The following is an 18,020-nucleotide window of genomic DNA, read 5'->3' as shown; positions in this document are numbered from 1 at the left end:
TTTCTTGACCACTTCGCGGTTATTTAATTTTGCGATTATCTGATTTACTTGATGAAGTTTATTTAAAGGAAAGATTAAAGATTGACATATTCGCGGTGATTTATATTCGCGTTATTTTTCTACTCGTGAAAGTCGCGAAAATAAATCGCTCGCGAAAATAAGTTGGTTTACAGTACAGCTGCCCGAGTTGAGCTATTTACCACTAACTTAAAGATACCCAGTGTTAACTTGCTCCAATACTTATTTTAACAATGTGAAACTTAAAATTCAAAGCTTGAACATAATTGACGAACATTTTATTAATGTATACTCTCTGACTGACAGTACCTTTAACACTTCTTGACTTAATATGGTTTGAAATTTTAAGCATATCACATTTTTTATTTTAAATATTTTAAATATTTATTATGGAACATGAAATTAAAAATAATGCACTCAATTCCTTGTAATAGGAAATCATGATAGGTTTTAAATTCTGGTTTCATAGAAAAATTTCCTCATAAATTTTTCCTCCATAACATCGATGATATGTGCATAAGGAGATGTTGCATAATTGAGCATCAATGTTTTAAAAGTACTTATCTTTATACATTCATAGACCAACCAGATATATATATATTTTTTTTTAATTCACAACAGTTACTTTAATTTAAGAGACATAAAAATCCAACTAAAACATCTCAATTGAAAATATTACATACATTTTTTAATATTTTCACATATCAATTTCATTTAATGGGGTTTGTAATAAAAACAAGCCTAGAATATTATTTAAATAAATCAATTGGGTATTAAGTCCTTTTGCTTTTATTACGATATATTATACACTATTAAAGATCACAGGGTCGAGGAACCCTTCTGACGAAAAATTGAATATCCAAATGGATTTTATTAAGGCGTCTAGTTGTGCATTCAGGTATAACAGTGTCTACGAGAATACCTAACATACCACGTATAATGTGTATATATTGTGAGTAAACATTAGCAAAGAGAATCGATAAAACTGTATGTCTCATCTGATGATTTAGTAATATAACTATCATTGACTGAAAAACCTAATCTTCGCCATTCTTCTGACAAAAAAAAAATCACCATTCTTCCAACAAAAATCCCTCAATGTAATCTGACACTAGATTGATTCATTTGTACACAGATCAATTTACAATTTAGGTGAAGGCTTGTGTGAGGACAGAGCGAATACAATACAAATGTAAAGCAGTGTATAAAATGACCATAGAATAGGCCATGGCACCATGCTATATATTGGATGTCTTAGGTAAAATTATTGACGAAGGAGCAAAAGATACCAAAGGGACAGTCAAACTCGTAAATCTAAAACAAACTGACAACGCCATGGCTAAAAATGAAAAAGACAAACAGAAAAACAATAGTACACATGACACAACATAGAAAACTAAAGAATAAACAACACGAACCCCACCAAAAACTAGGGGTGATCTCAGGTACTCCTGAAGGGTAAGCAGATCCTGCTCCACATGCGAACATTAGTGAAAATGAGGCTGTGAACAGGTCAAAGGGCCTTATGCATGTGTATAAAAACTATTCAATGAATTGTGTGGTATCTTTTGTCAACAGTCAAATACTTCTTTTACTACTCCTACATGCATGCACTGTTTTTTACTGGCTTTACAAAGGCAGGGGCAAATCCAGCCATTTACAAAAGGGGGTTCCAACTATATCTCCCTATTCATATATACAAAAAAATGGGGGTTCCAACCCTCGGAACACTCCCCTGGATCCGCCACTGCAAGGGGACCTTTTGCTTGTTGTGTATGCCTCACTGTAGAGGGAGGGTAAGAGGGGTCCTGATCCAGAAATCCAGAGCTTAAATACACGAAATCCCGAAATCCCGGGCTTAAAAAACGCAGAATCCCGAGGTCACGAAAGTCGAAAAAAGAATTCCCGGATCCCGAAAGGGTCAATCCCGAAAATCCGAGCTTAAAAACATCCGATCCCGGAGTCCCGATAAAGGTCCTATCCCCCCTCACTGTAACCCTAGTATGAAATACAGCAATTAAGAAGGATCATGTTTAACCTTTGCTAGGGTCTTTTACAACCTGATGTAAAAATGTGGTGTTATGAAAAAGATGCCAAATACTTTCTTTTCCGATGTACTTTTAACCAGTAATATAGACATAAGCCAACAGTTATTATATATGTTTGGTGAATCTTAATGTTCTTAAGACACCTAGACATTTAAATAATTACTTGGCAAGATTATCTGTATTAATCTAAAGCATTTCTTTGATCCAGAAATTCATTAACTCATTGTTGATTTGATATCAAACAGTTCAAGAATAGGGTATATAAATAAACATAAAGTAAAAATGTCTACCTTTAATATAAACTGTTTCATTACACCAATAGAACATAACATATGTTGTGAACTCCAAAAGTTAAGTATCAAACAAGTATATGTGCCCATAGGACACATGTGTTATCCCACTCTTCACATTTTCCAAGTTATAACCAGGGGTGGATCCAGCAATTTTAAAAAGTGGGGTTCCCAACCTAGGACAAAAGGGGGGTTCCAACTATATGTCCCAATTCAAATACTATCAGAGTTCGCGAAAATGGTCGGTCCTGTCGGTCCTGACCGCCAAAATGAGGCTCAGACCAGTATTTGAAACCTAGTGCCGGTCCTGATGACCGATGTAAAAACGGCCGTTGTAGTTCCCTTCTTATCGGTAATTAGTTGTATCGCAACTAATTCCAATACATGTTTACATCGGTCTTCAGATGTACCTGCAGGTTATTTCCGGTACTGGATTCCTGTTATTATAGACAAGCTGAAACCTATGGAAAACTTAGTGCCGATCTACACGTGGCCTGCTAAATTTGTTCTTGGCAAACAATTGGCGATTGAAATCTTAGATGGAGATAACAAATACTGAGAAAATGATTCAGTTGATGAAATTGATAGTTAAGATGACTATACAAACAATCAGAAGAACAGAACGTGTCCTTCATTCATTCATGTCCTTCATTGTCCGTGGCTGTGAAAAATAAAACTAAAAATAATAATAAAAATATTTTTGGATAAAATATGTTATTATTTTATATTAGGATCAAATTGACAGATTTTTTTAGGACTGGCAAAAATTTTGTAGGACTGACCAATAATTTTGTTTTGACGGTCCAATGACCGACGAGTCAAACGAACCCCTGTCAAAATGCAACCATGGTTGACCATGGTTACCATCGCTAACCATTGATAACCATGGTCAAACCATGGTTGGATGTGCTGAAACCCATGGTCAACCATGGTTAACCATGATTGTGACCATGGTCAACATCTGACCATGGTTGACCATGCCCTATTTAACCATGGTTAACTATGGTTTTCCACGTTTGTGACCATGGTAAACATCTGACCATGGTTGACCATGGTCTAATCAACCGTGGTCAATTTGACAACCATGGTCTTGCACCTGACCATGGTCAACTTGACAACCTGGACCATGGTGAAATAAAATGATCTGGATTATACCCATGGGAATTTATATCAAATTGTAAAATTACTTTGAGACTTTCAACATTAAAAAATCGTGCTCGTTTTTTAAGTGGTACAATGTTATTGACAATTTTTAATTTCTTTCTTCCCAAGAGGTAAATTGTGACCTTTCATGATTATTTCAATAACAATATAGTCTCTGTACATTTTAAAACACACATAAACTGAGCAGTAAAGCTATAGTGGCAGAGAATGCTAGTTACAGTCGGTTCAATTTTTGGACTTTAAGTTTTACAAACTGGAAGTTGGAACTTACTTTCGATCAGCAGATCAGTATAATTTCCTTGTTTTTTAACAGTTGGACGCTGTCATTTAACGATGTATTTCTTTCTTCCAAAGACGTAATTTCTGACTTTCTCTCCAAGTTCATAAATCTGCCTTTCTTTATCATTATACGGCATATTTTAAGAACTTGAAAACATTTCAGAGTCATATCTTTAGTCTTTATTGTTTATGTTTATTCCCCAGCCGGAAACACGTGCGACGTCATGATCAATTATTATCACCAACCGTTAACTATGATTCACTCAGTGCGAAACATTTAAATGACTTGGAACATCACGTGATCTCAGTAAAGTTATTTCGCGCTTTAAAATTCAAGTGAAGGATTTGATGTCCAGTGGCACGTAAAGAAGATTTGTTATCAGATAAGTACATTCACAGGAAATCCGTTTGAAATTTTGTTTAAAAGATATAAAAATTGTTACAGTATTTGATTTGGCGTTCAATAATTGAACACATGCCACTTGAAATGGGTCTTTAAATTTTTTTGTCAGTGTCAGTTATCCATATCAACATAAATTTTATATTTAAGATAAATTAATTGTTTTTAATTCCAGGTGTAACTGATAAAACTGTACAATATGAAAATTTTGTCAATTTATAATTCCGATGGTAAAATAATTTACACAATCATTCTTTTGTTTGAAAGGTAAACCAAAAAAAAAGGGGGGTTACAATTATTTGTTTAAACAAAAACATGTTCATAATGTTTATTTTGTTGTTATGTTTTTTATTATTAAAAATTTGCAAAAGAAGATAAAAACATTTTTGATCCTTAAAATCTGTTATTTTATACAATTATCAAGAGCAATTGATTCTTTGTGGAAAATTTTATGTTCTTGCAGGTGGAAACTGCTTTTCAATTTATGGATGACCATTTCTGCAAGGGTAGCTTTAAAGAGTTTCATGCAATTCAGCATTTGTTGGTAGTCCTGACACAAAAAGGAAGAGAAGTATACAGGCTCCATAACAAGTAGACAAACTGTTTCAAGATAATTGAAGATTGATTTGACAAGAATGTAAAATGGTCAACCATGGTTTAATGGAGATGGTTGACCATGGTTGACTCATCAATAACCATGGTTGGAGCCATGGTTGACCATGGTTGTAACCACAGTTGACCATGGTTGTAACCACGGTTGACCATGGTTGACCCATCAATATTAAACCATGGTTCCAACAATGGTCAACCATGGTCATTAAAACCATGGTTAACCATGGTCGGCCAATTAACAATTTTGTCAAACCATGGTCAACCATGGTCATACAACCATGGTTGACCATGGTTAACCATGGTTCTAACCATGGTTCAAACTGCACACTGACAGGGGCAGTTTTCGCGAACTCTGATTAATACATTGATCTTCCAAAAAAAAGGGGGGGTTCCTACCCCCAGAACCCTCCTCCTGGATCCGCCACTGATAACTTTTCTTATATCTTTAGATAAATAAGTTTGATATAAAATATCCTGACAATTTTAGCATTGCTGTTTGTTATTTTAGAGATAATCCAGTGCAGCTGTCAATCATGGACCATATTGTTATGTTATTCATCAATTTCATTATAAATCATTTAAAATGCTTTAATATTTACACATCACATTTTTAATGTACATGTGCATCAAACTTTCAATGTATAATGGACATGTGCATAAAATTTAACGATCATGTGCATCAAACCTTTAATAAACATGTGCATCAAACCTTTAATAAACATGTGCATCAAACTTTAAATGTACATGTGCATGAAATTTCTTATGTTACATTTGAACATGTGCATCAATTTCTTATGTACATTTGTACATGTGCATCAAATTTCTTATGTTATAATCATGTGCATCAAACTTCTAATGTACATGTGCATAAAAATTCTTATGTACATGTGCATCAAACTTCTAATGTACATGTGCATGAAATTTCTTATGTTACATTTGGACATGTGCATCAATTTTTATGTACATGCGCATCTAACTTTTAATGTACATATGTGCATGAATTTCTAATGTACATGTGCATCAATTTATTATGTACATTTGTACATGTGCATCAAATTTCTTATGTTATAATCATGTGCATCAAACTTCTAATGTACATGTGCATAAAAATTCTTATGTACATGTGCATCAAACTTCTAATGTACATATGCATACAATTTGTTAAGTACATGTACATGTGCATAAAGTTTCTTATGTACAAGTGCATCAAACTTCTAATGTGCATGTGCATAAAATTCCTTATGTACATGTGCATAAAGTTTCTTACGTACAAGTGCATCAAACTTCTAATGTACATGTGCATAAAATTCCTTGTGTACATGTGCATCAAACTTCTAATGTATACATATCTTTGATGTCAAATGACCAATGATACCACATTTATAATTTCAATGGCCTCACTTATAAACAAAGTTTACAACTTCAAATAAACAAATGTACAGGTCTCCTACATATGTTTAACATTGATGTCTGAAGAGTAAAGATTTGTCAGGTCACCACCTTGTCTCACTGCTAAGTCAATATACTATTTACATGTAAGTCAACTTGTAGACATGGTAAATAAATACTTTAATGGATTATTATTTTTCAATTGGATAGATTGATGACTGTTTAATGCCTGGTGAGTAATTTTTCAGTCATCATGGTCATTTTAATGTGGGCAGTTAATAAAGTAACTGTCAGGACCTACAGCCATGAAAACAAATATAATGTTGAAGACACCTACTTTACAGCACGCAACACATATTATTAAAGATGGGTTAAATTTGTCTCAATAATGTAACCAAACGGAGGCAGATTATGGGAGGGGGACTGTTATAATGGAGAAAAATATATGGTTAAACGGTTAGTGCAAATATTTTTTATAATGCCACTCCTAACGCTTGTCTTGAGTTGGCGCCCATTTTTGCACTTTTTCAAAATCTTGGATCTGCGTCTTGAAATGTTGATTGATGATTGAAAAGAAAACGCCAACATAATTCCAGAAGTATCAGGAGATTTTGTCACAATCTCAGAATCTCAGGGCTAATTTTCTACTGGTTATGTGATTTCTTTATATCAAAGTGAAAACCACACTCTATGAATTTTGTGAATCTGGATAATCGATCCTGCATACTTTTCTAAAAATTTCCTAAAAAAGAAATTGCTCAACACAAATATTTGAGGCCATTTAAGGACAATATTATAATGGAAATACTAGAATATCAAAAGATCTTAAAATAAAAAAGCCCAATGCAAATAAGGTTGATCTTAAAATGTCTTCAGCGAGTTGATCAGAATTTCTCTAAAGACATTAAGCAAACAACAATCAATCAATCTTATACCATTATGATTCAGTAATTCCCTTTTTGTTAAAAAGTCCTCTGTAATCTAAATTATAATTCTCCGTTCAATTATTGTGTTACACCATTGGAACACTAACTGTAGTTAATGTGAAATTGATCTTCCTGTTCATTTCAACTAGTACATAACATGGAGAATCTTCATATTAATAATTCATTTGTAATTAATTGTAATGTCGTAATTAAGATTAATCAATAAGACATTTTAATGAATCTCGGTTTAATGTGGGTCTGCCACAGTTTTTCACTTTTAAATTAATTAGCAGATCAAAATATAGAATATATTTATTTTCAACTATAAAAAAGAAGATTTGTATTTTTATATCCTATCCCAGAATTATAATTAATGCATGCCTAATTTAAATGGCCTATACATACTGTCTTTCACTCAGCTTAGCCTCACACCTTTATATTTAATATAAGTTATCAGTCCAGGCTTGCAAAATTATGGATTGAAGTATTTTTTTTACACGAGTATAGAATAAACATATATATGTTTTTTTTTAAAATGCAAGTCTGACTCAGATTTTAATGAAGACCATAATTATATATACATGTGCATGTACAGTAAACATAATATTGATAACAAAATATGATGTGCAAAATGTACATGTAAATGTTTCCCTTAAATATAATGGAATTTTATGTGACTGTCATACAAGTGAGAGGTTTAGCTAGCTATAAAACCAGGTTTAATCCACCACTTTCTTCAGAGGAAAATGTATGTACCAAGTCTGAGGAATATGACAGTTGTCATGGTTGTTATCCATTCATTTGATGTGTTGAGCTTTTGATTTTGCCATTTAATTTAAGGACTTTCTTTTTTAATTTTCCTCAGTCTCCGAGTTCAGTATTTTGGTGATTTTACTTTTCTCTTATTTTAACTTCAGTGAGAAAACTAAGCCTATCTGTTTGCAAGAATGCAGTGATAATTAAACTAAGAATGGCTGTTCACAATTCAATAAAAATTTTCTTTGCATTCACCCGAGGGAATATAGAATCATTCTTCCGATTTCACTACTAAAATTAATTTAATATCGTAATACTCCAGAGAAAAAAGCATTTCTATCAGAGACGAAATCTGCTACAGTTTCAATACAATTCTCGTCTTAAATAACAATGCACTTGTCAAAACATCGAGACAAAACTAACTTATTAAAGTTTACGGAATGATCAAACAAAAATTTGTATGAAAACATTTAAATTCCGAACTATGAAACTGAAAAACTGTGTTGACTCATAACCTATAATAAACAGCGCTGATCAGATCACCTTTCCTGAACACCTGAGCCCTATTTACAGGTAAACAATTTGGTTTAACTACCCCCATTCTTAAAGGCTAAGTTCGCCATTAATCATTAACCGTCAATGACAACCAAGGATGGTTTTCTGGTTAAGCAATAAATGATGGATGACCCAAAAAAAAGTAATTTTCTGACACTATAGAACCTTGAATCACATAATTAACATACATGTACAAATATTAAAGGGTTATGACTGCATTGGTGCAAACACTATTTACAATCGTCAGACATACATAAACTTTACACACACAAAAATATTACAATAAAACATTGCTCAGTGTATAATTCATTTGCATGTGCTGTCATTCATGGGAGGAATGTTAAAGTGGCCATTCTATTCTCAAGGATGCAAGAAAAGCCTAACTTTGGACCAAACATTTACAGCGTGTCATTTTCTAGCTAAATATTTCTATTTCTATTAAGTTAATATATAGATACCATTCCCATTATTTTCACAGCACGACTTTAAATGATAATTGGGACATTTTGTGGACTCACATGTAAGAAAAATACTGTTTATTGTTATTTGGCCTTACATGTGTTTATACATTAATGACAGATTTTGTTATAATACACAACATGGTTTCATGTAGACGTAAGCTCTTTAAATAAGTCAGAGCTTATAAAGTTAAATATCTTTTTACCTAAGTAAGGTAAAATTTTGTCTAAGAAAACAAAAGAGAAAAGACATTTTTCTCCCTAACAGAATAATTTACACTACAGATTTATTCCAATTTGCAGCAGCATCAGAACTCAGAGGAATTGGGGGCAACGTTTTTGTCACAAAGGAAATTGGGGGAAAACATTTTTGTCAAAGAGGAATGGGGGACAACGATTTTGTCACAAAGGAAATTGGGGGAAAGCATTTTTGTCAAAGAGGAATGGGGGACAACGTTTTTGTCACAAAGGAAATTGGGGGAAAGCATTTTTGTGAAAGAGGAATGGGGGATAACGTTTTTGTAAGAGTTATTCATTATTATGCAATTGGACATTGTAAAGTCTTATTAATTAGTGTTTATAGTAATATTCATGTCAGTTGCATGCCCACCGGGTTTCTGAACACTCATCATTATGTCTCCTTCATGTTATTGGCAACCAAATTACAATTGTTCCACATATATTATTTTACTTTAATATTAAGCATCTGGCCCATAAATGTACATTTCATTTAAATACATGTCCTTAATTATTCAAATAAATGTACATTCTAATGCGGTATGGTTTTTACTCATTGTTGAAGGCTTTAAGGTTGATTTAACTTCTTTGACATTTTAACTCGTGGAGTCTCAGTTGTCTCACTTTGCAAAACCTCATCTTCTTTTTGGAGGGGGAGGGGGGGTGCTATACGGTGCACAACAAAATATATACACATTTGTTAAATTAATTAACCATCGTTTTTGGCCATCAGTGAGTGAACCTTCACACATGTTGAAATCTTTCAACAAATCCTTTATTGATAACCTAAGCCATTTTAGACATGCATGATATGTAGATCAGGATTTTAAAAAGCAGCAAAGCCAACATTTAAAGTGACAATTGGTAAAATTCTATGCATTAATCATATTTTGAAGCTCTTGATGTCATTATAAGGGTCTCACAGGGCCCGTACTACTGGTGCCCCTAAAATTAAAACTCAGAGAACAGGGAATAGTACTAAGAATACAAGGAAATGTTGGGTTTATTTTAATAATACAGTAAATTAACAACATTAAAAATTTTAAAATAGAGGAAAGCAATTCTAGCTCAATAATCAAATGTACTGTCTATACAATTATTGACAATATATTATAGATTATTGTCAAGCTGCATAATTTAAAGATCTCATGTCTTATAACTACATGTAAAACAGATGTGAATATTATATATATAAGAGAGTACATGCTGTTGTAAATATATCTATTGTACATGTACAATATACATGTATGGAAACAATAAGATTTGGCCATAAATATTGACTTTGATCATAATGGTCAGATGTACAAAATATGTATTGTGTGTGAAGATCCAGAATCTACATTGAGGGGGAGGACAAGGGTTAGAGAGATAGGGAGAAAGGGGTAGGAGAAAGGAGAGGAAGGCTGGGAGAAAGGAGAAAAAGTTGGAGAAAAAAAATAAAATATGAAAAATAAAATATCTCTCTTTTTTCCAGTAAATTGAAAAATATAAAATAAGGAGAAGAGGGTTAGGAGAAAGGAGAAGAGGGGTAGGAGAAAGGAGAAGAGGGGTGGGAGAAGGGAGAAGGGTACCCCCCTGTCCTCCCCCTCTACATTGTACATTTTACATTAGTGTATTTAGCATGAGTGCTGTCTGAATAAAATTTAGACTTAAAGTCACGGGTTGACAGATCAGACTGACTGACTGCTGCTGATCCATCACACAGCCATCAAACCTCAGAGCTTGTATAAGCCCAGTACCATGTACATGTATATGAACTGAACATAAGAATGCTTCTATCCATGAGATGTCAAAAATAATGTCAAAGGAAAGGTATTCAAAAAAAATACAAAAATTAAGGAACAAAGGGCAAGGCATACAGTCAGGGGTACTACTTGTACAAGTGTATTTTATTTACTTAAAGAAGTGAAAAAAAATATACACATATAAGTAAATAAATAATGTTTGAATAATCTCCCCTTAATTTTCTAAAAAACTTTACTTGCATAAGTAAATTTTTCTTACAATCCAACAAAAATCCTCAAGTTTCAAGATGTAAAATCATGCCTTTCAAATTTTTTCCCAGGTTTGCTCAAATTTTTTCATTAAAGTTCAATGTTTCATCTCATTAATTCATCAAAGAAACTGATTGAGCAAAGATCTTGTATATTTGTGCAAGGCCTTCAAAAATTGCTCCTTTGGGGCTTGTAAATGAGCAGTGTTAAGAAGATAACAAACAAATGGGACTTTCATTGTCCATGAAATTACACTTAAATGATTAGTAAAGACATCTGTAAAGGGTACACAATTTAAAATTCTATTAGAGCAAAGAAATCTTAAGAATTCAAGAAAAGAAGAAAGGATGATTTTTTTTACTTGTACAAGTAAAAAATTCTGAATGCTTAAGGGACATAACTAAGTCATTTTTTTTTTTACCTATACAAGTAAATAAAATTCACTTGTTTAAGTATCCTACAAATTTACTTATATGTGTATATTTTTTTTTACTTCTTCAAGTAAATAAAATACACTTGTACAAGTAGTACCCCTGACTGGCATACATACATGTATACTATGCCAGCACATTGTTTGAATAATCTTCTGATGTGGGCCAACTAAACTAAATTCTTAACTGAGTATCAAAATCGCGTTGAGGGCCTGAGAATTCTTACACCCTGTCCTATAACTACATATAATCTGTCATAGTCTTTATCATATTTTGTTGAGACTAAATATTTCCTTCATCAGTGTATAAGATAATTATTTGTTTTAGGATAATGTATTGAACCAACAGTATATGATCCTATCATTTGTTTTAGGATAATGTATTGAACCAACAGTATTATGATCCTATCAGTGGTGTCAGCAAAGGTCAAACCTTGTTTTTACTGACATACATGTACCATACACATTTGTACGTCTTTATCAATACAAATGTGTCAGCAGGGTTGCAAAATATGATAATTCTTATTTTTAGTTTCAAAGTTTATACCTTTATAAAATAAACAGAAAATGATGAAATAAACAATCTATCAAGATGTATTCAAAGCAGACTTGAACAATTTGACATGACAAATGTATAAAGCCTGCTTCTTACATTTCAGGGTTCTAGTGAACCAAAGGTTTAAAACTTGGGACCTTCTTAAGAGATGATCATACACCAGACATGCCAGACATTATTACACGTATCTGAATTAAAATACACATTCCAAATTGCCAGTTTTACATACTTCCATTAAACATTTCAATGAATCAGCGTCATACAAGAAATTCATAGGCGGATCCAGAGTGGCCTGGGGGGCTGGGCCCCCCCTATCGTAAGGAAAATTTGGTTGATTATATAGGGAATCACTGAAGCATGACTGGACCGGGCCCCCCTTAGGTCAGTCAGAGGGCCCCCCCCCCCCCCTTAGGAAAAGTTTTGGCTCCGCCAGTGAAGTTAATCTTGAGAATTTCATTTCTCGTACCGTTGTTTGATTCTTATTACGTATAATCAACAGGAAAATAATTCTTGGTATTTTTCACATGTGTAATGATTTTGTGAAGAGTTGCAAAGTGTTGTTGTATTGAATTCATCAGTCAAGTGGTATTTTCCGTTTCTATTGTGAAGCAACTGTAACTTTACATAAATAACAATCAGGGTTTTCCCTCTCATCACCACGGACACATGATTTACTATAGCAGTCATCACACAATTTTCCAATTCACTCTTGAAAGTCAAATTAAAATTAACTACAAGATTCCTCTTTATAAATCAAAAGTCAGCCATGTTATGTTTACGGCTATATATCAAAGCATTACATGTATACAAATTAAGACAGAAGTATGTACTTTTATATCATTTTAAATAATAATGGTTCCGCAGACTACATAAAAACAAATTACTGTGATGTGGTTAATTAATCTGATTTCGTTTTACATTAAAGATAGACAGACCTTTTGATTAAAAATACATTTTTTTTTAATTTTTAAAACAAAGACGTGGATACACGAGAAAAGTATGTACATTTGTAAGTACAAAACCCCCATCCCTGTTATAAATGTCAATCTTAAAGCATGTACACGTACATGTAAGTACAAAACCCCCAACCCCTGTTATAATGTCAATCTTCCTTAGCATGATGTCAGACATGTTACTCAATTGGAGGACAAAAAATATTGGAAATAATGTGTTTTATGATTTTATATTCTTAGAAGACTGAATTTTATTTTAAAATTTTTAAATCAATATAAAATAGTAGTCAATGCTCATATTAAATTGACAAAAGAGAGTTGGAGTAGAAATATATGAAGATTCTGTTAAAATTTGAATTTTAGTTTTAAATTTTTCATTAGGTGTAAACAATGATCAAAACTTCTTTTTGTAAAAAATAAGCATACATGTATTAAAGATATCATTCTTCAGAGGAACAGGTATTTTTGTTATGGTTACTTGTACATGTGTACATGTAGACCTACATGTATGTACATGTATCAGGTTGTGTACGTGTAGACCTACATGTATGTACATGTATCAGGTTGTGTACGTGTAGACCTACATGTATGTACATGTATCAGGTTGTGTACGTGTAGACCTACATATATGTACATGTATCAGGTTGTGTACGTGTAGACCTACATATATGTACATGTATCAGGTTATTATGGATGTTTTACTTTTTAATACTATGTTTTATCATGGTAACTGAACAATAAAAGAAATCTGTAAAAAAAAATTGAGTGGGTCTGACATACATGTACAGGGATGTCAATAAGATTTGAAGTAGCAGGCTAAATCATAAAAGTAGGAGGCAACAATGTCGGACGGCGTAGCCGTTCGGCGCGACGAGCTTGCTCGTTGCCCTTCACGGCGAGGGGTCTGGGGGCCGCTCAAGGCCCCCAGAAATTTTTTTTAAAATGGTGCAAAATCCTGCACTCTGGGGTGCTCCTGAACTCTAATTTTGTTCTTTGCAAACACCATTTTTATAATGATGATAAGGTAAATGAGCAGCAAGATGGTCATATTTTCTATAAAGTTGATCACATAAATATCATCAAGACTTTCAGCTAACAAGTTACTGAAGTTGTTTGCAGATCTTTGAGGAAAATGATGAAGGCGTTACTCTTTAAGACATGGTGATATTCAGGAAATTTGATTTTATTATTTGAAAATATTTTTAATACAACTGTAGACATGGTAGACATGCAATTATTCAAATAGTTCTAACCCATAGAAAACATTTTTCAGTATTAATAATTTCAAAAACTAATCACAATAAATCAAATGATTAATTCATTGGACTGTTTCAGGCAAAAAAAAAAAGCGATTTGGTTAAATCACAATAATCTAGAATTCAAAATTGATACTATAAGTCAGAAGAGCATTAGTTAAGAAGCAAACAAAAGGAAAGAAAGAAATCTAAGATCTGCTTAAATTTTGGTGTTTAAATGACTTTTTATGAGTTATTAATTGGAGTCTCATATTTAAGAAAGGAAAAATGGGGTCATCATGGTCATGGGTCAACATATTTTACCCTGCACTATCATAGGGGAAAACAACGAAGATCAAACATCTGACAGAAATTCCAGAACCTGGTCTAAGTACATCCTTGAATGAAAATGCAAGGCTTACACTTCTTTATAGTCATAGGGAGACATGACTTCTCTTTCTGGAACTGATAGGGAGGAGTGGTGAGATTTGAAAGAGAAGTTCTCCTTCGAACATTGTGCTGCAATGTTTGTTCTTTGCTACCAATATGTATAGTACAAAGGGTCATATGTGAATAATGTTCTTTTTATATTGTTCAATTTATATCTGAGTAAACAATTAAAGTAACAGTCCAAATTCAAAGTTATTTAAGTTAAGGTTCTAGTTAGAAACTACTAACAAGATATAGCACTAAAAAGATTTTTTTAATGACACTGAGAAAGGGAAAGAAATTATAATATAAAAATTACAATTCAATAAGAAAAAAACTCTTGTTTATCATGTTTATGAAGTTCAGTGCTTTTGAAAAATCTAACATAAAAGTCTGTAAAATTGTGTCGAATGCGTACTTTTTCCATTTGGGATAAAATTTCTTCTTTCAGCCAAGGATTTGTATAGTAGTAGTCTAACTATACAAATCCTTGTTTCAGCTGTTCCATTCGAGGGTCGTAGATATGGGCCGTAGTTATTATTGTAAAAGTACGGATTCCGGTCATAGCTGGTCCGTTTCCGATCTCTAGTTTACACATTAATGGCGGACGAAGTCCCGGGAAAATTTACAAAAATAAACGATGTTTGACAAGCTTTTTGGAACGGAATAGGACGTTTTTAATGCAATGAATGATTACACATTAACCGGAGACCATTTTCATCACGTTCAAATGAAGTAACAAACTTATTTTGCCGCCGAAACTTAGATCGATGTACGCTTCTCTTGTCAACAAGTACTGCTGAATCTTGCGGAAGTGATAAAAAGTTGTCTTTTTATTAAATAATCTGCCTCACACTGTAAAGTCAATGCTTAAATCTTTGTTCTTTAGAAAATGATTTGTTTATGTCTTTATTTCTATCATGATCAATTCATGATCGTTTCATCGAAAATTGAAAATTTTTTGAAAATATTATTTTTGTCAATTTTGAAGTAGCCGGCGCCAAAGCAGAAATACCCGGCGCATTTCGCCGGTTGCCGGCTTCTAATGACATCCCTGATGTAAGGGTCTTTGCATGATGCAAGATTGGCTGTTTTTTGTAAGATCGACATGCTGGAGTCAAATTATTTTGCTTTAGAACAAAAACTAAACAAGACATGAGAAATTACAAGATTATTATAACAATAAGCAGGATACACCATTCTGACAAAACAATAAGTGGGATGACATACATGTAGGTATAAGCAATCAGGAAACCTCCCATCCTCACCCCAAATCAGTGACCCCCTCTAGTGGGTGAACATTTATACAATTTAAGGGGAATAAATAAAATACATATACTAATATTTTTGTTCCACCAATGAAGGCGTGTCTCACAAGGGTCCTTTCAATGCTATTTATAGTATAATTACATGTAGTTTTTTAGTACATGTATGTACAATGTACCAGAATGATGACAATGAAAAATTGAGTTTTGAAATCTAAACAAAATTCTTAATTAATGGGAATGGGTTTTCATTTGATTAGACCCTAATGCAATGACAATATAAGACGTAAACCTGATGAAATATACATGCATATTGCACTTTAGATTCATAAACAACATAACAATGAAATTCATAATAAAAACTTGCTCCTTATCTTATTTTTCTAGGTTTCACATAATTCTATAGGGAACAGTCTTCTGAAAATTCTAATTCTATGTAGATGTATGCAACTCTAACATATCTACTCAGGTAAGTTCTTCACAAGTCAATTAGCTTTCAGTTAACAAAACTGTGACGAAACAGCAACATTGTTTCTAAATCTCAGATATTTATTTCACTGGTATCTTACACTGTAGCATACATTTGTACTTCTGTTATGTGAGGATTTATCTGAATAAACTAAATGTAAACAAAGACAAAAGACACTCATTTTATCTTTTCCTTTAATACACAAATAAAAGTGTGTACATATTTCATTTTCTTACAAAGGTGCTGTGTATAATATGAATGTGGAATGTCTGTATACTATTTTTGAAATTTCATTGATTTGAAAATCTTCTGTTTAATGTTTGTATATTCAAACTTTTCAAGTAGTTGTTTGGAGTTTGGAAATACACTTGTTAATTACCAATTAACTACAATCAACAATTAAAATAACAAGTTTAATTCAATTATCCCAATTCATAATCAAGTTATTCAAAGCTAATTAACACCTTGATTGACCACTCAATTTTAGTATGTGCTACCTGGGGCAATATTACACAGGTAGAATCTACACAGGTTGCAAATAAAGATATAAATACTAATTAAGATTTGTGCAAGGTGCCCCCTGTCAATCAATTGTCAATTTCAAAATGTACATTTCGATACATTGTAATTATTTTAATTACATTGTTATTAATGAGTTAGGAAATTGTACACATACCAAAGCAAAGAAGCAAAGTAATCAATCATTTCAGTAGCAAATTTCCTAACAATGAAAATACAGGTTTTGAAGAAAATGTGAATAATGGGATTTGGATGAAGACCATCAGATCATGCTTGAATGATCAATGAAAAAAAAAAAATCTCACCTCAAGATCTTCGAAGCTTTTAAAACTAAGAATAGCAAACCCATCGATTACATCCTCTTCTGATAAATTAACAATGTTTTTCTTCTTCCTGGGTTTAGATCGGGGTTTGTCTTTGACTGATGGGGGGTCATCATCCCCACTCCCGTAATCAGGAACTTGGTTTACTTGTGCACGTTCGCGGCGTTTAGTAAACCGTTGCTTTTTACTTGTCTCGTTTTCCATTGAAATATTATTCCAAACTAAACATTTAAAACCAATTTTAGAATTAATTCACATCCTTGATGTATTAAGGTATCGATTTTGCTTATTGAATGATTAATCCATTGTGAATGTAATGTAAAATCCAAAGAAATATCGGGGATGAAATCCACTGTGTTTGAAATGGCGGAGGATACAATATGGCCGAACTACTCAATTGATTATGGCATATGTTCTTCCGCCGTCAACAAATCTAGTTACAGTGTAAGAATTGGAAAAGTTTTTTGAAATGGATTGTTGTGAATTGCAAATATGTAATCTTAAGTGAAATATTTAAATATTTTCATATAATGATTCATATCTGTGTAAATTAAACAAAGAAATTCATTTTTAAATACACACAAATTATTTTATTTTCTAACAGTTTACTGACCATAAAAACTATGTACCGTAATTGCCTCGGGCAAACTTGGTATTTTCACGCCAAGTGCGGTTATTTTTGTGTACCGAAATTATTAAAAATTAATACTGGTGA

General features: G+C 32.7%; 1 protein-coding gene across 4 annotated transcripts in view; it reads right to left on the bottom strand.

Annotated features, from left to right (window-relative positions):
• The window catches only part of LOC134681450 (autism susceptibility gene 2 protein-like), a 138,588-nt gene extending 120,882 nt beyond the window's left edge, over positions 1-17,706 (bottom strand). For 2 of the 4 annotated variants that reach the window (XM_063541082.1, XM_063541085.1), the window contains exon 1: positions 17,288-17,706. In XM_063541082.1, the coding sequence (XP_063397152.1) occupies positions 17,288-17,509 (222 nt within the window). In that variant the 5' untranslated portion in view covers positions 17,510-17,706. The remainder of the gene's footprint in view (positions 1-17,287) is intronic. The other 2 variants (XM_063541084.1, XM_063541086.1) reach the window with 1 other exon arrangement.
• Positions 17,707-18,020: the final 314 nt, after the last annotated feature.

This window comes from Mytilus trossulus, chromosome 8, assembly GCF_036588685.1.
Source record: "Mytilus trossulus isolate FHL-02 chromosome 8, PNRI_Mtr1.1.1.hap1, whole genome shotgun sequence".
NCBI lineage: Eukaryota > Metazoa > Mollusca > Bivalvia > Mytilida > Mytilidae > Mytilus > Mytilus trossulus.
The sequence above is the reverse complement of the archived record's forward strand: the minus strand, read 5'-3'. Positions and strand labels throughout refer to the sequence as shown.